Source organism: Sciurus vulgaris, assembly GCF_902686455.1.
Source record: "Sciurus vulgaris genome assembly, chromosome: 12".
In the NCBI taxonomy this organism is placed as follows: Eukaryota; Metazoa; Chordata; class Mammalia; order Rodentia; family Sciuridae; genus Sciurus; species Sciurus vulgaris.
This window is the reverse complement of record NC_136473.1, coordinates 21828789-21851131: the sequence shown is the minus strand read 5'-3', so window position 1 is coordinate 21851131 and position 22343 is coordinate 21828789. Positions and strand designations below refer to the sequence as shown.

Genomic DNA, 22343 nt, shown 5'->3' with positions numbered 1-22343 from the left:
GGTGGGGGGGGGTACATTTTATGAGGAAGGAGAGAGGAACACAATTCTATGTGCAATTTTTTTTCTTGGCATTTATTGGGGACTCTTAATTAAGAGTTGGCACTTTGACAGACTTCATAGCAAAAGCACAAGGCAAGATATTTCCCTGTGTAATAAACCTGTAAGGTAACCTCACACAACAAAGTGCTAATATGACTTACCATTTAAAGACCACTCCAGGGTTGTGTAAGGTTATGAATTTCTGGAAATTGCTTGGAGTATTTTAGTTTTCTAGGATGTTGTTTTATGCACTCATAGAGTAACATCAAATGATGGTCTGGTGACGCCTTAACAATATCAAGTTAACTCCAATTGCCATGGAACAAAATTTATTATCAGATGACACTTTAATACTTGGAACTGCCAATGCTGTCTCCAGAATTAGGGGAAGTAAGCTGTTTTGTAGTCAGAGTCTTTGTGGTTCTGTATCATTCCCATTATGATACATATTTTTATTAAATGTGGCTGCTACTCTTTGTTTCCCATCCGGAGATTGTGTAACAATAACAACCGCAAGTATGAGAGATTAAGCTTGTGTAATAGACTGATCCATTTGACTTAGAAAGCTGAATGTGTTGGAGGATAATGAATACAAGATAGGTCAGTACAGGTGAACAAAAACAAATTCTGCTTTGCTAGTCGCTTTCATTCACAGTAAATTTGCATTTCAAATCACATTCCACAAAGATCATCTGCTTTATGAAACAACTCTTCCTTCCAATTTAAGTATTTATGTCAGAATCCAAATCCAGTCTTTTCACTTCATAATTAGGCATTAGCAGCTTTGGAACTCCAAGGTAAAATTGGAAGTATGTTTTTCCCCATAATCTCATAGATTACTTTGTAATATTGGGGGGAAAGGCAAAGGCCTAAAAGGTGTGTTCTCAAGTTTTTATTCTTTCCTCCCTCGATTTTGCACATTCAACAAACTTGTTTAAATTTCTTACTATGTAGTGCCCAGTGCTGAGGCATAATTAGAGATAAAAAGCAGACCAACACCGAGATACCTTCCTTTTCAGAAAGAAGGTGCCTGAAAGGATGAGCAAGGAGGGCCAGAATTTTTGCTATCTGAAAAAAATTGGAATTGGAAGCTTGGAGAAGGATTGGGTCTGCCTTGTGTCCTGGAAACATTCTAAAAAGCATATTTTAGAAGGAAGAAATCATTAAAAGGACACACAAATCTATTTGCACGAATTAGCAAACCCCGGAGTGAATCTGAAATGCATTGCAAGTGCTAACCTGAAATGAAGGTCACTGATATCCCCAGACATCAATGTGTACTGAGCAGAGTACATTAACAAACCTTTCCAGCCAGTGTTGAAAGATCCTCGCCTCCAATTATCTGCATCTGGCCCATGGATTGGTCATTCTACAGGGAAAAAAAAAAAAAAAAAAAAAAAAGATAATATTTTATTGCACAAAAAAACCTTTAAAGCATATTTCCCATGTACCCAGGGGCTAGATTGCTTCTTACAAATACAGCACAAATAGCTAGCACAGACTCATGGTTGCCTATGGTTACCAAGAGCCACTCTCCTGCACTGTGCTTGAGACAAAGCCTCTAATGACTGGCAGCCAGAGACTGAGCCTGGAGGGGGGATGGAGAGCGCAGAGGGAAAAAAATAACCTAATTTTGAAGTAAAATGCCACGGAAGATGTTTGAACCTGTCCTGAGGCAGACAGAATTGTAGATAACAGTCAGACTCCTGGACTTTACTCAGGTGGAGGGGGCTGGGGAAATAAAGCATTTGCCAACAAGCCCTACTTATGGGCCTGCAGTAGAGACCAATCAGATTCTGGTTCCCTGAGAGACTGAGGATTCCTCTACTCCTTGCCCTTGGAGTCCAGCCCCTGATTTGATGTCAAGGGCAATTCTAGCAGGCTGTGGAGTTAAGAAGTATTGCACTCAGACCTTCTGACATAAATGACTCACCCTCAGGAAATTTCTGTAGTTCTGGGAATATGAAACCCAGGACCATACTTAGAAGACTTTTTAATTCAAATCCTCTTAGGATTTATGATTATTCACTTTCACAATGTTTGTGTATAGTACATTATCCTTCCCTAATACAACCTCTTAAAACAAATAAAAATGGATTATTATATAGTGAGGATCTCTACAGAACAGAGACAAAACAGGAAACAGAACTGGCAACTTGTCATCTGGCTCATTAGAGACACCCGTGAAAGGAACTGAAGCAGATAGACTCAGGGAGTCTGCTTCATGACCAAGCAAGAATGCGGTGATGTTGCTATTCCTCAATCTCAACGATAGCCTCAGGGCGAAGACCATATAGGCACCATATGTGCATGGTGCTGATCCAGGACACTTCTTCGGTTATTGGTATAAACAGTTGTTCCTTTTGCCAGTTCAGCACTCTCTTCCCTAGTCCTGGCAAGCAGGCCATCCCTCTTTCTAGGGGAGTCCATTCCATAGGGTTCTGGTAGGGCCGGACCTCACCGACGCACACCAATCATCAATGCCAGAGGCTGTGCTCAGCCTCTTCCCTTTACTAGTTACTTTCCTTAAGAATTTTCTGGGACTGGTTCAAATTAGATTCTGTCGCTTGCAACTGAGAATCCTAGAATCTAGAGGTATAGTTACTTTGTCAGTGTTATTGGTCATTTGGGAAGGGAAGAGGTAGCCAAACCACTAATAGGACAGTTTTGACAATGAAGCACCCTTTGTCTTTTTACCTTCCTGATCAAAAGGTGGCGGGAAGAAGACCTCAAAGTTTTTTACTTCTTTTTTTTATACTTATTTATTTATTGATTTTTTAAAATTGTAAACAAATGGGGTACAACTTGTTTCTCTGTTTGGACATGAAGTAGAGGCAGACCATTTGTGTAATCACACATTTACATAGGGTAATCGTGTTTGATTCCCTCCCACCCCTCCTACCCCTCTTTTCCCTCTATACAGTCCTTCCTTCCTCCATTCTTACCTCCCTCCCATCCCCCATTATGTATCATCATCTGCTTATCAGCGAGATCATTCATCCTTTGGTTTTTTGAGATTGGCTTATCTCACTTAGCATGATATTCTCCAATTTCATCAGTTTTTTACTTCTTGGTAAAGCATTTCTCCTCACTGCAGAGGACTGGAGGGAATGCATGAAGGCAAAGACAGAGGCTTACCCTACATTACCTAGTAGCTCATCCTGAAGGGGGTCCACTTAATTAGATTAAAACTAGCAATCTTCTTTTTTTTTTTTTTTTCCCAGTCCACAGCACCTTCCATTTTATTGTTTTATTTACAGAGTGAAGTCAATTGGGCAAATCAAGGGTTGGAATCAGTCTGGGCCATCCAAATGTGGAGTGGTTCCTGGGTCAGTCTCCACCATGAAGGCTGTCTCTTCTATCCTTTTCCTGTCCCTTAACAATGGCCCCTTGATTCCTCAGGGCAGTCTCACCTGCTGCTCCTGAGCCCTTTAATGAGGGCAGATGGATCCTGGGGAACAGGGTGGTATGAGGGCTGGGGCCCCCTCAGTTTGTGTAAACCTGAGTTCCGATCACTCGCATGATTTCCTTCTGTATCTTGGGGTCCTGAGTATTAATGTTGGCATCGCCCACCTGACCATCCTCATATACAAAGAAGAACCTTGTGCAGACATGGTCGGACACAGGGCACACCCAAATGTTCCCATGCTTCTGGAGGTCCTTAGATGTAATCACTTCACAAAGTGCTATACAATTTAGATTCCGACTCTGCAGGAACCTTGACTGAATGGATCGAGTCTGGGGGATGGTATTCATCCTGTTATATCTCTGGACCAGCTCATCCTTGGAGGGCATCCTGTGCTGTCCTTTTCCCATTCCTGCAGTTTGGTGTAGGATGCATTGACCAGCCCATTGCGCAGGATTGAATGCCAGTTCTCGATGTGGGACCCATGGAAGGCAAAAGTGCTGCCATAGAGCTTCTTGGCGGTCCGGAACTGAGCCTCCTTGGCAGGAGGGCTGCTCAGCAGGAGGAACTGGTGTGAGGTGTGCATGAACTTCAGCTGCCTGCTGAGAGGTAGTTTGACAATGTGTGACCTGTTGCTAGAGATGATCCACTGCAGGAGAGGATGAGCCAGGGGGTCCAGCTTGTCCATCTGCTTCTTGATTTCTAAATATGAGCCCTGGGTCATCTCCCAGATGGACATTACACTATCCAGAGCTTTCTGAAGCCGCTCATAATTTTTCTTCTTAGGGTTAAAGGCCAGAGTCTTGGGATCAGTGGGGTCCACCACAGAGGGGTAAGGCTCAAAGATGATACTCTTTCTAGGGGATTCCAGAGCTGCCCTACACATGGCCACCAGCAGATCCACCACCTCTGCTCCAGTAGCCACCTCCTCTGCAGCTCCAGACATGACCCCCAGTGTGTAGAAGGAGAAGACGCACAGTTCACGAGTGCAGACAGCTGGCTTGAGCATGGAACCATTCTGGAAGACATGCTGCTCATCACACACAACACAATATTCATTCAATGTTGGAATCCTCTGCTCTGCATACTTCATGATCTTGACAAGGAATCCATACTCCAGAGTGGGAATATTCTTGCAGTGACCACTGACCTGGGGGCTGGGAGGGTAGCCAAACACCTCCACTTTGGGGTTCTTTAGTACAGGAGATGGAACGGTTCATGAGGCGCCCAACTCGAAGCTCTGGTACACCCAGCTTGCCTTTCAGCATGGAATCCTGTATGATGGGGAAGCTGGGAGACTTGGGGATGGGTGAGAAGATGCTGAGGCCAGCTCGGAACTTCTTGATGGTACCACTTGCCTTGAACCAACTGTGCCTCTTCTCCTGCTGGGTCTTCAAGAAATCGTTGCTCAGATGTTTCCATTGTTGGGATGTGAACATACCCAGGATCTTTTTCAACTGAAGACCCAGTCCAAACCCTTCCTTATTTGATGGCTGGAACACCTCAATTGATGGTTCTGGTCCATCGAGGTACTGGGAGAGAGAAAATCGCAGCCTTAACACAATAGGTTCTGTCCGGAGGACCTTCCAGGCTGTAGATACTTCCTCATCGAGGAAGCTGATGTTGATGTGGAGATCAATGTCCACGTCATCGATAGTTCCATATTCTCTGATGGATACAGAGTTCTCACTGTAGATCTCCTTCACAGCTTCAATGTCAGAATCGAGCTGTGGGTGTCGATACAGGTCAGCAGCACAGCTCCCCTGAACTCCATAGAGAAATTTCTCTGATTCATTATCTCCTTCTGAATCATCATCATTCCAGAACTGGCCTTTGATGTCCATTGGGTCAGTAGGTCACACACACTTCCAGGTCAGTGCTAGGCAGCACCCCTCCATACCACCAGCTGAACCCAGACCAACAAGATGGGCATTTAGGAGGCCACAAAGAGAGACAAGGGAGGGAGGTGATGTTAGGAGCAACTGGAGATCGGCTGGGGATATCAGGCTCTGCTATTGTGGTAACAGGTCACTGTTATGTATACACATTCACTTTTATGTGTCCTTCTTTAACGGTAATGAACCATGCTGGGTGCAGTGGTGCAGGCCTGTGATCCCAGCGACTTGGGAGGCTTCAAGAGCAGCTGAGAACCAGAATAAGAAGATCTGGGGTTGGGCTTGTGAACTTTGAAAATAAACAGTCAAGTGCTGATCTGGATGATCACAGAGGAATAAAGAGGGAGGCACTAATGTCCAGGCTGGGTTGTCTTGGGGGAGAGTGGTAGGATGACAGCCTCACAGGCCAGAAGTAGCATTTCAAGGTCTTTAACACTGTAGAAGTCAAGAAAAACTCAGCATCTTTCCAAGGGCTGTTGCTGCTTGGTGTCTGGGCGACCCCGGGCCGCGCGCGGCCGCCGCTGAGGGGACGAGCGGCCCCTAGCAATCTTCTTATAGGAACTGATCTCAAAAGGAGAAAAGTCACAGAATAGCCACAATTCACTGATCCTTGGCTGTTTTTGTACAGGTGAATGCAATCTTACAGCCACAAGCAAGCAGTCAAACAGTGGTTAAGAACTTGTCAAAAATGTCAAAGGAAAACATTGCTTTATTACTTCTAGGAGCTGAGATACAGGACTTAACATGGGAGGACTATCTGCATATTAGACCCGACTATGTTGTTACTAGCAGCAGAAAAAATAAAATTTCAATACCTTCAGGGGACTGGGGTATACAGAATTGGATACAAGTACTAAACCACAAAGTTTAATGTAACCAATGAGACTTATTCTGCCAGATCAAAGTAAATTTCACAATAATGCTACTGTTTTCATCTCCATTCTATTGAATGTATATCTCCAATCTACTGGTTTTTAGTTTTCTTTTTTTTTTTTTTTTTGGTTTGTTAAAAACAAAAAAAGATTTTAGAAAGCTAAATAATGTGTTCAAAGTTATACAGTTAGTGTGTCATCAAGAAAGTCTTATTTACAAAGGCCTTCCTTAGTCTCTTTCTAAACATGTTTCAAATATTAGATTTGTTGTCATTAACCCATCTGGAACCTATCTGAGAGTGTATATAGTCAATTATTCCAATAGCATTTATTGAATTGCTTATTACTTTTCCTACTGGTTGGAAATGTCATTTTTATCATATCATATCATGCATATCATGCTCTATGTAAAGGTCAGTTTCTATATTCTTTCAATCTAACATGCCTATTCTAACATTAATTAATATAATGTGTCCAATGAGTTAATGTAACTTTTCAATTAATTGTAAATAGAAAATAACCTGTCTAGTCCAATACTCAAATGATATTTTTAAAAAAATTATCATAGCTTTCTAATATGTCTTAGTATCTGGTAGGGTAAATCTCAATTTTTTGTTGTTCTAAAAAACTGTCTTGGCTATTTTTGTACATTTTTATTCCTGTCTGGTGGGTTGTTTTGAAGATAAAATGAATTAATACATATGGAACACTTAGAACTGAGCATGACACGTGGTCTACACTCAGCACACCAGATACTCAATTTTATAGTTTAGATCATAAGTGTCCCCATGTGCTAAAGGTTTGGTTCCCAGTGTGGTATTATCAGGAGGTGGCAGAACCTTTAAGAGGTGAGGCCTAGTGGGAGGTCTTCAGGTCATTGAGATATGCCTTTTAAGGAGGTCGTGGGACCCTACCTCTTCCTCTTTCTCTTCTTGGTTAAAAGGTGAGCAGGCTTGCTCTGCCACATACTCCCACCATGATGTGCTGCCTTGCTATAGGCCCAAAAGCAACAGGGCCAACTGATGGTGGACTGAAACCTCTAAAACTGTGAGGCAAAATAAACCTGTCGTCTTTATAAGTTGACTGTCTCAGGTATTTGTTATCATAATTGAAAGCTGACTAATACACTCAGTAAATATGATTAACTTCTTTTTCTTCTCTTTTCAAACCCAGGGAAATGGGTTACTCCTTAGTCCTCCACAGGTATACCAGAGTCTGGGACTCCTGCCGGGATGTGAAAGGAGACTTAGAGGTCCAGCTTCTCCACTCACAGCTTCCTACAAACTTTGTTGCTCTCATTCCATTAGGCTGTCATCTAACAACCTGGTGACTCTACTCTTGAACCTTTAGAGTTCTGTGTAGCCACACCCCTACTGGTCATTGATATTCCCTTCAAAGGCATTTAGAGGATCATCATCTTTATTCTGCTGAGTCAGTGCCCGTGGTTGATCAGTTTCCCCTTTTAAGTCATGTTGACATCTCTTGTCCATCGAGGTCTTCTCCCTCTGCTTTTGGTCCTTATTTTATTTTTTCATTCTTACTTCAGCAGGGTTTCAGGAGGGAATAAATTCAATTGCTGGTATCCAATCCACTGCATTTATTCATTCATGATCTCTTTGGAATGGTTCAAAACTATCCTACATTCTTAGGATTGATGTTTGCTTTAAACATCTTTTTTCTTTTAATGATTCTTGGGATTGAACCGGGGCCTTGCACATGCTAGGCGAACGCTCTACCACTAAGCCACATCCCCAGTCCAACATCATTGGTTTTGATTTGATAACATTTTATTGGGGATTATTCATCTATTTTCATAAGTAAGACTAGACTATAATTATCTTTTGCTGTCTTTGTGGATATTTAGAGCCAAGTTGTGTTAGCCTCACAGAAGAGATTGTCTTGTCTTTTTTTCCTATGCTCTGAAAGAGTTTTTAACAAGTAGACTTATCTGTTTCACTAAGGTTCTGTTCATCTCCAGTTTACAAATGAGGATATTGAGACAATGAGAGTTTAAGAATCTTTCCCAGGGCTGGGGATATAGCTCGGTTGGTAGAGTACTTACCTCGCAAGCACAAGGCCCTGGGTTCAATTCCCAGCACTGAAAAAAAAAGTCTTCCCAAAGATGTGCAGATAGTGAAGGAGCCCAAGATTTGCCTGGCTCACATTACTACTGTTGTAACCCTTATCCTCTCCCACCCCAATATCTCCAGAAAAAAGGAGCACAAAGTGAGTACATCTTTGAGAGCAGCATGGAGATGGAATGGGCCTGGCTGAAATAAGGCATAAAAGCTGAAATGGCTAGGAGAAATCAGTATCTTGGTAGAAATTCTGGTCCCTAAAGGTACATGGGTTTATTTACACACTAAAGAAAATCCCTGCCATTTAGTTTGGGTATCCTTGGAAGAAATATTTTGGAAATTACTAGGAGACCTGATCGGTAGATACTGCACAGCACACGCACAAACAGCCCAGGAGGTAAGGCAGTTCCTCACATAGACAATTTGGACAGTTTAGATAATGCTTAGGAAAAACAAAAAAAACAAACTGAGGAAGAGAAACTATTGTGGATATACTGTCCTTCTTCTTTCCTAGAAGAGGAAAACCAAAGAAAATAAATAAAAGAACCACTCTATTTCTCAAGTCAGAGTGACTTGCTGCAAAATCGACATGCACAAAACCATTTTTCAGTATTCTCCACCTCCAGAGTCACTTGACTTGCTTTTCCCGCCCCCAGCTATTCCTCCTGATCTTTCCTCCTGGGCCCATTGAGGACATTGGTACCATATCAGATGGACAGAGGTGCCACACAGAAACCAAAACATTTCATTGTAAGAAGCTTTAATGGGCCAGGTGTGGTGGGGCACACCTGTAATCCCAGCAACTCTGGAGGCTGAGGCAGGAGGATCACAAGTTCAAAGCTAACCTCAGCAACTCAGTGAGACTCTATCACAAAATAAAATATAAAAAGGGCTGAGGAGGGCTGGGGTTGTGGCTCTAGAGGTACAGCGCTCGCCTAGCACATGTGAGACCCTGGGTTCCATCCTTAGCACCACATAAAAATAAAATAAAGGTATTCTGTCCACCTATAACTAAGTAGATATAATCTTAAGAAAAAAAGAAAAAAAAAGGGCTGGGGATGTGGCTCAGTGGTTAAGAGCCTCTGGGTTCAATCCCATGTACCAAAAAGAAAAAAAAAAAAAAAAAAAAAAAAAAAAAAGCAGCAGCTTTAATGTCAAACTGGAGAGTTTCTAATTAAAACCTTGCAAAGGGCTCAAACAGATTAAAAAAAAAACAAAACTCAGAACATTGGCTACCAAGCCAGATCATTAGGACAGGTGAATTGGTTTCAGTATTCCCAGCTGTACAAGTATTGGTTGGTATAGGACATGACTCTTAGTTGGGTCCCTCAGTCCTTTAAGCTGCCTGGGGTGACAGTGTACAGAGTGGAGGGCAGTGTCCTGAGCGGCTATGGCGTTTGCACCTGGTCCTGGCTTCGGCAGCTCCACTTGTCCCTGTTGTGTTTATTGGATTCAGAGCAAGACACTGGCGGAAATGTTCTGCTACCAAAATAACTAAATAAGTTTGAAAACCATCATGCTAAAGCTTCTCCGCTCTACCCTGAAACTTACCTTCTTTTCTATTTCCTATTCATTTAAATCTTTTAGCTCTGAGATCCTTTTTTGTTTAGAAACTCATTTTTACTATCTCTGCAGAGTGAGTCACGAGAAAGGAGACCATGGAGATTAAAGGAATAGGTAGCTGGTGTCCACGTACCCTGGGACAAGCATGTCTGGGTTCCAGGCACAACTTCACCTTTTATTAGTTTATGACCTTGAGGAAGTGATTTAACCACTCAGGGCTTCAGTTTCTATGTAGAAAAGAGAATATTCATGGTCTCATAGGATTATTGGAGGATCGAATGAATGAATATGCATTAAGCACTCAGGAAAGTGCCTGGCACTTTTCTACTTTGTTAACAGTACCTAAAGTTTGTCTTGACTTCTTGCCATCTAACTTTGGTCTTAGAAACTGGCATACCTGCTTTGCTTCCTAACCTTGGCTTTGTGACTTGCTCTTTGTTCGTTCACTGAGCACATTGTGAATACACGTAAGCCACGTGCTCTGTGGTTGGGGTTTACTGTGTCTGATGGCAATAAGGGAGGCATGTGGTTAAGAAGGACTGAGATATTTTCATTGCCACTCTGTATCATGGCTATTGTTGAGAAAAGCCCATCTATGTGTTTTCTTGGGGTTTCTCGTGACTGCCCAGTGGGCCATTTGGTGGGTATAATTTCCATCATTTCACTTGTCTGTTTTCATCAATAGACAGAAACCACCTGGCGATCCCTGGAGTACCCATTTTTGTACTTAGCAGCATGCACCATAGATTCATGATGGTCATTCTACAGAGCCACGGGTAGTCAGTAGAGCATGGAGTTGACTGGAAACTGCTCTACCAGATGGTGGTAGGCGGGCTGAGGCGGTGTCTCAGTGTTAGCGTGTGTGCTGAGCACGCGCAAAGCCCTGGGTTTGATTCCCCAGCACCGCATTAAAAAGGGAGGCTGGAGTTGTAACTCAGTGGTTTATAGCCTTTACCAAGCATGTGCAAGGCCTTGGGTTCAATTCCCAGCACTGCAGGATATAAAAAGAAAAGATGGCAGTGGAAGCTATCCCACAGGACACGAGCATGGGTGGCCTAGTTCCTGATATTTTCCAGTCCTGGCTACATTTTCAATTTTGGTATCATAAAATTCTTCCCTAAAAATCTACCACGTTAGCTTAAGAGAATTTAAAGTAGATTTATGCCACTTGTCAACAAAAGAACCTTGTCTAAGATAACGCTCTAATTTGTAGGACAAGTCATTAATATGCATTCTGACAATTACGGAGTTACCTGTTCCTTGTGACCACCTCTGATGAACACCATGGGCCACAGGAGGCCCGGGGAGTGCCGGCACACATCGCGCTGTTCTGTCCTCCGTGTTCTTGCTCATGCCCATCTTGCCATCTTTCTCCACCTGGGTAATTCTTACTTTTTCTTTAAGACTTAGTTTTGGCATCTTCTCTTCTAGGAAGTTTTCCTGGAATCCCCGGACTTCATCTGCATCTGTGTCCCAATAACACTCTATGCATATCTGGATGTTAACAAGCCATGACTGAAAATTTCTGTGAATGTTGAAATTGCCAGGGGAAGGAAAAGTTCCAGCATCTTGGTCTGTTTCCATCCTAACAGTCTCCCCAGTGTGGGCACTTTGTCTCATTCAGCATGTGCTGAGCCTTCCTGAAGCACCTGAGCATACATGTTTAGTACATTTTTTAATACTTCTACCCCCACCCACTTTAACATGAAGTGTATGCAAGCAGCCCTTGATTTTTCTTGTTTTAAATACGGTTCCCAGACCGCTGAAAGAAGCTTATTGCTCAAAGGGAGATAAAAAAAAAAAAAAAAAAAAAAAAAAAAAAAAAACCCTCAAAATTAAAAAAAACGAACACACAGGAGAAAATATCTATAAAAAATTGAGGACAGCTGGGTGCAGTGGTGCACACCTGTAATTCCAGTGGATCCCGAGACTGAGGCAGAAGGATCACGAGTTCAAAGTCAGCCTCACCAATAGCGAGATGCTAAGCAACTCAGTGACACCCTGTCTCTGTGTAAAATACAAAATAGGGCTGGATGTGGCTCAGTGGTTGAGTACAACTGAGTTTGATCCCCAGGACCCGCCCCCCAAAATATTGAGGAACAGAAACAAAGCAGACTTGAGCCTCTTGGAAGATGGGAAGATAAACAGCACAGATCTTCCTCTGTCACACCTGAGTGATTCCACTTAACTATATATCATTGTCCTCATTACCATTATTTTATTTTATTTTTTGCGGTGCTGGGGATTGAACTCTGGGCCTTATGCTTGTAAGGCAAGCACTCTACTAACTGAGCTATCTCCCCAGCCCCCATTATTTTATTATCTTACTTTCCAATCTCCTCGATAAATGCAAAAAGCTCTGTGAATTCTGAACATTAAAATATGAAAGTATGAATTATTGATATTTTAATATCAGCAATTCACTGGATGATTCATAAAGGATATATTTTAAAAGACAATCATTTTTAACCAGAAAAAACAGACATATGTTACTGTGTACAATTTAGTTCATTGGAAAGTAGGCATCCCATTTGCAAAGTCCCTGACTTTGGTGTGCCTAACTTTGCAAAAGCGATGTGAATTTCTGCATGGACAAAATGGCTTTCTGCTTAGTGACAATGATTTATTAGTCTATTGTGATTGGTATTCCGCTCCACCCAGTCTCCAGGAGGGTACTGGTTAACTTAGAGTAATCCCCACCCGACAAAGAAAGGCTCTTTCTTTATGAGAAATAAAGAGATGTTGGATCAAGAAAGGACCACAATGATATGATGAGGATATAGGCTAAAAGGAAGAATGAAGGGTCACCAAGAAAAAAGGACAAAGAGGAGGAGGGGAGCCAATGGGCTTCACCTCGATTTTGTTCTAAAAGATCCCAGGAAAAAGGAAACTCAGTTTAAAAACAGATTCAGAGACTTCGCTTTACATGAACTTTGTTTTAAACCTTGAAGCAGGATATCCTTCTGTTTTGAACCTTGGTATGGACTTCTTGTTTTGATTTAAATTATGTTTTAAAATCATGGAGCAGGACAAACAAGCCGAGCCTCTTGACACATCTGAATGACCCCAAAGACTTTAGTCAAGTCTGTTTGAAAATGGAGATGGCCACGTGCCAGTGGTGACTCTTTCTTAAATGACCCTTTTCTGTGCCCAATTTTCCCCCCTCAATAACCCAGGGAAGAATTTTAACTTTAAAAAATAATCAAATAAGGGGCTGGGGCCCTAGCTCAGTTGGTAGAGTGCCTGCCTCGCATGTACAAGGTCCTGGGTTCCAACCCCAGCACCACACGCCGAAAGAGGGGAAGAAAACAAAAGAACATTGTTGTTGAACAGCAATGAAATCCTGAACCAGCTCTCATGAACTTGTTTTAGACTGCTAGGGAATGGAAGGGTGATAAGGAAGAGCCAAAGGAGGAATCAGAGGCAGATCCCATGCTGGGAAACATCCGGGACACACACCACTTTTTGGCACTAGACTAGATCTATCTTCATTCCCACCCGACTTTAGTCTAGATCCAAAAAAGTTCAGCTCTGTGTATCACTTCTCGGCTCTGGCTCTTTCTAAAGATGCCTTTGCCAGAAAAATGAAAGTTCAATTTTGTCACAGCAATGGGCATCCACCCCCAAAACCAGATTAGAGGGCCCCTCCATATCACAAGTTCCAAAACATAAAGACATTTTTTTTCTTTGAAAGTTCTGTAACAGATTGAGCTAATGGGAATTGGATAAGAGGGACATATGTGTTGAAGTGGGTCTCTCCCTTTCTTCCAGAGCCAAGTTTGTTGCTGGTGGAGATGGTGATGAAGAAAAGAACCACCTACCTGGGGAGGTCAGACAGAGGGAACAATATTTTCCAACTGGCCACCCTAAATCACCCAGGGTAGATGTCCTAACAGGCCAAGTTCCCCAGATAATGGCGCTTCCTCCTATTTCTTGGCTCATTGGTCATAGTCTTGGAATCTGAGTCAGAAAAGGAAGGCACGGAGGAGAAGAACCTAGCTGCTCCAGACCCCTCAGGAGCGGAGGACTTTGGATGATATTAACCTGTCAGTAGGTTCACTGATTCTGAATCCCATCCTGGGTTCGGTGGGTCCAGTTCCCACCCAAAAGCCCTGGTCTCCAGCTTATGCCCCACCTGCCCAGCAGATACATGGCTCCCTTCATGCTTAAAACCTGTGGGGATGAGCCCTGCACTTTCAGTTAGTTTCTAGGTCAGGGGATATGGATAGAAAAATGAGCCCAGGAGCTTGGGCAAAGTTATTTAACACTTGGGGTAACACTGATGTGCCCAGGGCAAGCATATCTGCATTTACTCTTGCCCTGGGCACATCAATGTTAGGGCCAAGCTCCACTGTTAGAATCATGAGCTGAGCACTTATAAGGACCAGGCACATCCTTACCATGAATCCTAAAACAAGCTGATGAAGTGTGACCCAGCAATTGCAGTCCTTGGTATTTCTCCAAATGAGTTGGAAAAGTTATCTGTCTGAAAAACTGCTCATGGATGTTTGCAGCAGCTCTATTCATAACTGCTAAAACATAGGAGCAACCAAGACATCCTTCAGTTAGGTGGATGGAAAAATAAACTGTGACACATCCTGAAAGTGGACTATTATTCAGCACTAATAAGAAATAAGCTATTGAGTCATGGAAATAAACAAAGGAAATACAAATGCATAATACAAAGTGAAAGAAGCCAATCTGAAAAGGCTTCATACTGTATGATCCCAACTATGTGACATTCTAGAAAAGGCAAAACTATGAAGACAGAAAAATTTCAGTGGTTATCAGGGGACGGCAAGGAGAGGAAAGAGGGAATTGCTAGAGTACAGAGGATTTTTAGGACATTAAAACTATGCTCTATGATACGATAGTGTGGATATATGTCACACAATCGTTCATACCCACAGACCCCACAACATAAAAAATGAACCCTAATGTAAACTATGGACTCTGGATGATAATGACCTGTCAATGCAGGCTCACCAATTGTAAGGAATATCCCACTCCAGTACAGGATGTTGTCAATGGGGGAGGCTGTGTATGGGCGGGGGGCAGGGGTATGTGGGAAATCTCTGTACTTCTAAATCATTTTTCTGTGAACCTAAAACCATTTAAAATTATCAAATCTGTTTCTTCAAAATCCTATGAAGTAGCACTTATTGTTGTCACTCCAAATGTTAAGTAACTTTGCCCAAGGTCCCATGGCTAGAATGTGATGTTACTGGAGCCAGAGATGAGATTAATGAACGCCCCCACCCCTACCCCTGCCCACTGTGGTCAACTTGTTCCAAAGCCTCCACCTGACCAGCACATCCTACAGCTTCTCTCTTGGTACTAATCACAATCTGCCTTTCCATGTGACTGAACACTATATTCCCTCTCTTCCAGAGCTTCCTAGTGTTTTGAGCATGAAGGGATGCTGTATTTTATCAAATGCTTTTTCTGCATCTATTGAAATAATCATGTGATTCTTAACTTTAAGTCTATTGATATGGTGAATGACATTTATTGATTTCCGGATGTTGGACCAACCTTGCATCCCTGGGATAAAACCCACTTGATCGTGGTGCACTATCTTTTTAATATATTTTTGTATGCGATTTGCTAAAATTTTGTTGAGAATTTTTGCATCGATGTTCATTAAGGATATTGGTCTGAAATTTTCTTTCCTTGATGAGTCTCTGTCTGGTTTAGGTATCAGTGTGATATTGGCTTCATAGAATGAGTTTGGGAGGGTTCCCTCCTCTTCTATTTCATGGAATACTTTGAGGAGTATTGGAATGAGCTCTTCTTTAAAGGTTTTGTAGAACTCGGCTGAGAACCCATCTGGTCCCGGACTTTTCTTTGTTGGTAGGCTTTTGATGACCTCTTCTATTTCATTGCTTGAAATTGATTTATTTAAGTTGTGTATGTCCTCCTCGTTCAGTTTAGGCAATTCATATGTCTCTAGAAACTTGTTGATGTCTTCGAGGTTTTCTGTTTTGTTGGAGTATAGATTTTCAAAATAGCTTCTAATTATGTTTTGTATTTCACTCGTGTCTGTTGTGATATTTCCTTGTTCATTCCGAATTTTAGTACTTTGAGTTTTCTCCCTCTTTCTCTTTGTTAGTGTGGCTAAGGGTTTATCAATTTTGTGGGGATGTCATCTGAGGAGATTGTGACTGGGTATGTCTGGGGTCCAAGAGTCTGCATTTCAACGGGCAATGGGGCTGCTGCAGATCCACAGGCCACCCTCGAAGTGGCCATGAGTCTATTTCACTCATGCCAATTTGCTGGCTAAGTTCAGGGCATACCCTGCGTCTTATCATGTTTATACCCTGCTGATGCTCCCCCTCCACCCAGAATGTCTCTCTGCCACATCTCTGACTGTCAAAAATCATAATCACAAGGAGACAGCCAAATTAAGGTCTACTGCATTACAAACTATCACCTGAACTTCACCCACCACTACTGTCAGTCAAAATGGATTCCTCCGCCAACCTGCTTCCTTCCCATTTAGCACCAATTATGCAGACTTGTTACTTCCTGCTTGCACTAGTTACTCCGTGTTCATTGTACATATATGCATCTGCTCACTTTTGCTGCAACTTGAGGCGAGGGACTTTATATCTCTCTTCCTTATAGGCGCCTCTCCACCCTGAGCAGCCTGACTTTGTCTTTAATTTACTCCTGTGCCCACCTCCTTTCCTTTTATGAAAAATAAAAGAGGAAAAGGCAATTCCATAAATATTTATCAGGGCTGAGTGGGTGAGCACTTTACATATGGCATTTAAGTTAAACCTCACAACAGTCCAAAAGGGAGGGCGTCACTGCCCCCACTTTATAGAAGAGGGGTCTCGCATCAGGGAGTTTAAGTTAAGGGGAGGACAAAATGGAAGCCTCTCTTATTACCACATCATACTCTTCTACACAGGAGGCATCAATATATTCATCCTTATATCTTTGTAAACTAAAAAGTAATGTCATATGTTTAAGGCACACCTAGAAGGCAGTGGTATGTTTATGAAACTCAAAACAATCAAACTTAAAACTAGTCAATGATTTCTAGATTAAATGCAATCACATAAGGAAAAAAAAAAGGAATTATTATGATCAGTGGTAATGCCTGATTTAACCAATTAATTACTGAGATACTTTAATAAACTTACTTCTCATTTACTACCACCTGCCTGATATGATCTGAATGTTTATGTCCCTCCCCAAATTTACAAGTTTAAACCTATCTCCAATGGGATGATACTAGAAAGTGCACCTTGTGAGGTGATGAGCTCATGAAGGCAGAGTCCTCATGAATAAGATTAGTACCTGTATAAAATGGGACACTGAGAGCTGCCTTGTCCCTTCCACCAAGTGTGCACACCGCGAGAAGGTACAATCTAGGAACCAGAACTGAATCTGCAGGATCCTTGATCTGGGACTTCCCAGCCTCCAGAACTGTGAGAAATAAACTTCGGATGCTTATAAGCCACTTCATCTATGGTATTTTATTACAGCAATCTGAACAGTCTAAGATAGTGCCTCACCTGCTTCTCAAGTTAATGTAAGGAAAATATTACCAATATGTGCAAATACTATGAAAAATATATCAAAATTTTCAAGTGCAAAAAGAATTTTTTAATGATATCTTTAGGCATAATACAGAGCGAAATATACTCAAAATAGAAAACTAGGTGAAGACCACATAACAAGTGTTCCATCTCCTGTTATTGTTTTTTAGATTTATGGTCTTTGGTAGAACTTCTTCAGGTATCTAATGAGACATGGATGATATATAAAGAGGTCAGAGAGTAGAATAGAATGCTTCTAGAACCACCTTTCATTTTTCAGAATAAGAAAATATGGTTTATTTGATGTAGGCATGCTGATTGGCAGTGCAGGCTTGCAAATTCCTTCAGTATTGAGTCATGTCTTCAAAACTGGGTGGGGCGCTGAGTTATTAAATTTTTTCTTTTCCTCTGGAGACCAGGGCTTGGAAAGCTGAAGACTACATGTGAAATGAGTTGGGTGGTCTCGGGAAAATTCTGTGTAAACAGCATTGCTCATCTAAAAGTAGCACAGAACACTGCACATCTGTCTGTCCATATTATTCCAGCAGAATCTGGACTCCATTAATGTGCCTGAAGGATAAATTAGTCTCTAATAAATGTTTTTGTAATCACAGTGAAAAGGAAGCTTCGGGACACCAAAGGAAATGAGGCTGCTGTACCGATGTGTTGGCGGAAGCCTGGAAGAGGCTGGAGGAGGAGTGGGAGAAGGAAGGAGACCACAGCTGCATCTGACTTGGAAGGGCTGGGCCTTCTCTAAAAGGGAAAAGGCGGTTCCCGGTAAGTGGCTCCTGTATGGTCCTTATTCTAGCCTGCCAGTGAGAAATGCAAAGTGCCCTTGGGAGGCAGACTCTGCTCTTGGTTTTTGTGTAATAATCTAAGAACAGCACCTCAATGGACATGCGGCAGAGGCTACGGACCAGACACCCTCTGTGCTGTGAAGGTCAGGCACGGCCACAGGATATGGCTTAATAAGGGCACCTGGGCTGGGTTGTTTTTGCATCCAGGTATTGTTAGTCCTGTCCTTGTCAAGTATGTGTTGTCACTGGCTGATGAGCACAAGGTTCTTCGTTTTATTTGGAAAGAATTAGAAGTTCAATTGAGTCAGTTGTGGCAGGGAAGAGAGACCAAGAGGATAAAGGGAGCTATGGACTCCCTTTTGTGCTGGCTCCTTTGACAATAAACTGGTTGAACTACTTTCATCAGAGACTGAAAGGTTTTGAGAGAGGTTGCCAGGTGCAGTGGCACACACCTGTGATCCACCTGTAATCCTGGGCACTTGGGAGGCTGAGGCAGGAGGATCCCAAGTCTGAGGCCAGCCCCAGCAACTTAGTCAGGTCCTAAGTAACTTAGTGAGACCCGCTCTCAAAACAAAAAATAAAAAAGGCTGGGGATATGGCTCTGTGGTTAAGCGCCCCTGGGTTCACTCCATGGTGCAAAAAGAAAAACAATTTTGAAAGGTTAAAGCCAGAAGTAAGGTATGTTCAGTGTGTTCAGGACTGTTTAGGGCCCCCAGCCTCTGTGGGAAACCCAGCTCTGCCTTGAGTTGGAGGACTGGCAGCTTTGCAAGGACTCCTGTCGCAGACATGGTCACTTACAATAGGCACTGTCAAACAAAGGTTTCACAGATGACCCAGATGAGGGTCCTCAGGCAGAAACACGGAAAGCAGGAGCTGCAGCAGGGGCTGTTGGAGGGAGTGGCAGGTGCTCAGTGGTCACTGCAGCTCACACATAGGCGGACCCACTTGAGGACCCTGAGAAATAATGGGAGAATCCTTGTTTGGATTGGGAAGGTGGGAAAAATTCAACCAAATTCAGTGTACTATGGGCATACTTGTAAAAGGATCCGATTTTGTATTTATTGCCTGGTAATGAAGGCCAAAGGTTAATACTACATGGAAGATGACATTGGGTTTTGGCATTTCAGGTGTTTATTCTTATATGATCTTCCTTTGATTATGTAAAATTCATTTCCTCTAAAATTCAGTGATATCCCTAACACATGGAATCTGTGAAACTTCTTCCTGATATGGCAGCTTGTCTTTAAATTAAATTATCAATTAATGTACTTTGCAGAGCTGGGTACTAAACCCAAGGCCTCATGTATGTTAGGCAAGTGCTGTACCTCTGAGCACTTTTTCTCATTTTTTCTCATTTCAAAACATTTGAAGAAAAAAATTTACTATTGTTGTAGTTTTAACATTTCATTATACTTTGGACAAGTCACTTTGACTGCTGCAACTTGCCAAGATGGAATAACAAAAACCAGATTTATCCTCTTTCCTAAAAAAAAAAAAGACTCTGAGACAACAGTTTTGAGACAGTGGGTGTCAGGCAACAATGGACAGCAATTTTTGAGAAACAGAGATGAAGTGGCTCTATGATGACTCTAGCTTATTGTCTTGATAGGGCTATCAGGCCACAACATAGGGAAGGAAAACCCAGGCAGTTCCCACGGACTGTGTGTGTGGAGGAGACAGAGCTGAGAGTCCAGGAAGACCGAGGGAGCTGGAATTTCAAGGACACAGTACTAGAGAGGAGAGAGCTGACCAGAAAGAGAATTCAGCAGAGTCCTCAGCAGACTGGCAGATGCATATGAGAAGTCTAGGAAAGAACTCCCCGTTCCCCCGCAACCTGAAAGATTGGAAGGAACAAGGCTTGATTCAAACAAGACACAGAAAAATACCTCTTCCCATGAGTAGAGTACTCTGGCAAGTCTTGCCCCAGTAATGAAGAATAATAAGCCCTAGAAGGAGGATATGCTCTGGACCCATCTAGTAAATCATAGAAACAAAATCTAAAACAATCAAAGTGCTTCCAAGTAACTTAACTGCAACCTAAATGAGGTTCAGGTATATTTATAGGAATAAAACATGTATCCATCAAAAAGCACATGAAAACATGCTCAACATCACTAATCATTAGAGATGTGCAAATCAAAACCATGAGATATCACCTCACACCCATTAAGATGGTTACTTTTTAAAAAAAAAAAGTGAAAAAAAAAAAAAAGAAAAATAGCAAGTGTTGATAAAGGATGTAGAGAAATAGAAACCCTTGTGCACTATGGGAGGTCATGTAAAATGCTCCAGGTTTTGTGGCAAACATAAGGGATGTCCCTCAAAAAATAAAAATACTCTATTATATGATCCAGAAATCCTATTTCTGGGTATAATTCCAAAAGACATGAAAGCAGGATGCCAGGGAGGTATTTGCCCACCCTTGCATCATTCATAACAGCCAAAAGGTGAACTCAAATATCCATCAAGAGATGAACAGATAAACAAAGTGGGGCCTGTGCATATAATGGAATATTATTCAACCTTAACAAAGCAGGAAATCCCGTCACATGCCACAAGGATGAATTTTAAGGATATTATCGTCTGTGAAATAAGCCATTCACAAAAAGACACATATAAGTTATCTAAAGTAGGTAAACTCAAGATAAGCAAAAAGTAGAATGGTAGTTTCCAGGGACACAGAAGAGAGGGAAATGGGTTATTGCTGTTCAGTGGATAGGGTTCCAGTACTTCAAAGTGAAAAAATTCCAGAAATCTGTTGCACAACCATCTGAATACACTCAACACAATTACACTATGTACTGAAAATGGTTAAAAATTCAATTTTATGTTGTGTGTTTTTTTTAGCACAATTAAACATGATTTTCAAAATCCATTCCATGCCAGGATACAATTCACAATGTTTGACATCCACTGAACGATTACCGGGCATACACAGGCAAGAAAATGAGGAGAATAATCAATCCATCCAAACTGACCCAGAACTGACCTAGATGTTAGAATTAGAAGACAAGGACTCTAAAACAGCTATTAGAATTGTATTCTGTGTTTTCAAACAACCACATCATGAACTGCCATGATGTGAAGAGAGTCACGTGACAGGAATGGTGGGCAGGTCCCAAATGACAGTCAAAAATAAATAGGGGCCTCAGGCACATGACCTCAGGAAAATGAATTCAGCCAACAACCCGAAGGACCTCTGTAGTGATATTTTCCCTAACTCCATGTAGCCAGCTGACAACCTTGATTTCGACCTTGAGAGACCCTGCCGCAGAAACCAGATGCCAGATTTCTGGCTCATGAAAATAGTGACATAATAAAAGTATATTGTCTTAATACATTCAGTTTGTAGGAATTGGTCATGCAGTAAAAACAAATTAATACAACTGGAAAGGATGAACTGTAGACTAGATACTGTAGAAGAAATGATTCGTGAGCTGGAGAAGAGAAATAGAATAAGCAAAATGGAACAGAGGAAGAAAAAGAATGTTAAAAAATGAAAAGATCTTCAGTGAGCTATGGGCTAACTTCAAGATGTGGCCTAATGTATAATGAGAATTCCTGGGAAAGGGAAGTGGAGAAGAAAACCATTAGAAGAATGGCTGTAAAATTTCCAAATTTGATGACAAGTGTGAATCTACAGATCCAAGAAGCTCAATGGAGCCCAAGGTCAAGTAACATGAAGAAAACTATGTCAAAACATGAAAACCACAACCGTAGACTTTTGGCTAAAAACAATACAAGTGTTAAGGTAGTGGACCAACACATTGAAGGTACTGAAAAGAAAACTGCCAACCCAGAAGTGTTTACACAGCAAAGATACTGCTCACAACTGAAAGTGAATAAAGAACATTTCAGACAGAAGCTGACGTCATTCATCACCAATAAATAGGTTCTACAAAGAATGTTATAGGAAAAACCTCAGGCAGAAGGAAAACAATATTAAAAGGAAATTATGGATATTCTTAAAGGAATAAAGAGCATCAGACATGATTATTAAATATAAATGATTCTTCTCTTGCTGGGGAGATAGCTCAGTTGGTAAAGTGCTTGCCTTACAAGCACAAGGCCCTGGGTTTGAGCCCCAGCACCACAAAAAAAAATAAATAAATAAATAAAATAAAATTTTTTTTTCTCTTTAAA

The 22343-nt window shown here is 41.8% G+C and overlaps 2 protein-coding genes across 2 annotated transcripts in view; both read right to left on the bottom strand.

Annotated features, from left to right (window-relative positions):
- PRTFDC1 (phosphoribosyl transferase domain containing 1) overlaps positions 1-22343 on the bottom strand; it is a 95508-nt gene that overhangs the window by 15971 nt on the left and 57194 nt on the right. Inside the window, exon 4 of the mRNA XM_079106344.1 lies at positions 1343-1408. Coding sequence (XP_078962470.1) covers positions 1343-1408 — 66 coding nt within the window. The remainder of the gene's footprint in view (positions 1-1342; positions 1409-22343) is intronic.
- Positions 3277-5874, bottom strand: LOC306641277 (protein mono-ADP-ribosyltransferase PARP6-like). Its single transcript, XM_079106340.1, is given in 3 exon segments — positions 3277-3860; positions 3863-4641; positions 4643-5874. Coding segments are annotated over 3 exon segments (1761 nt in total). The 5' UTR covers positions 5290-5874; the 3' UTR covers positions 3277-3525.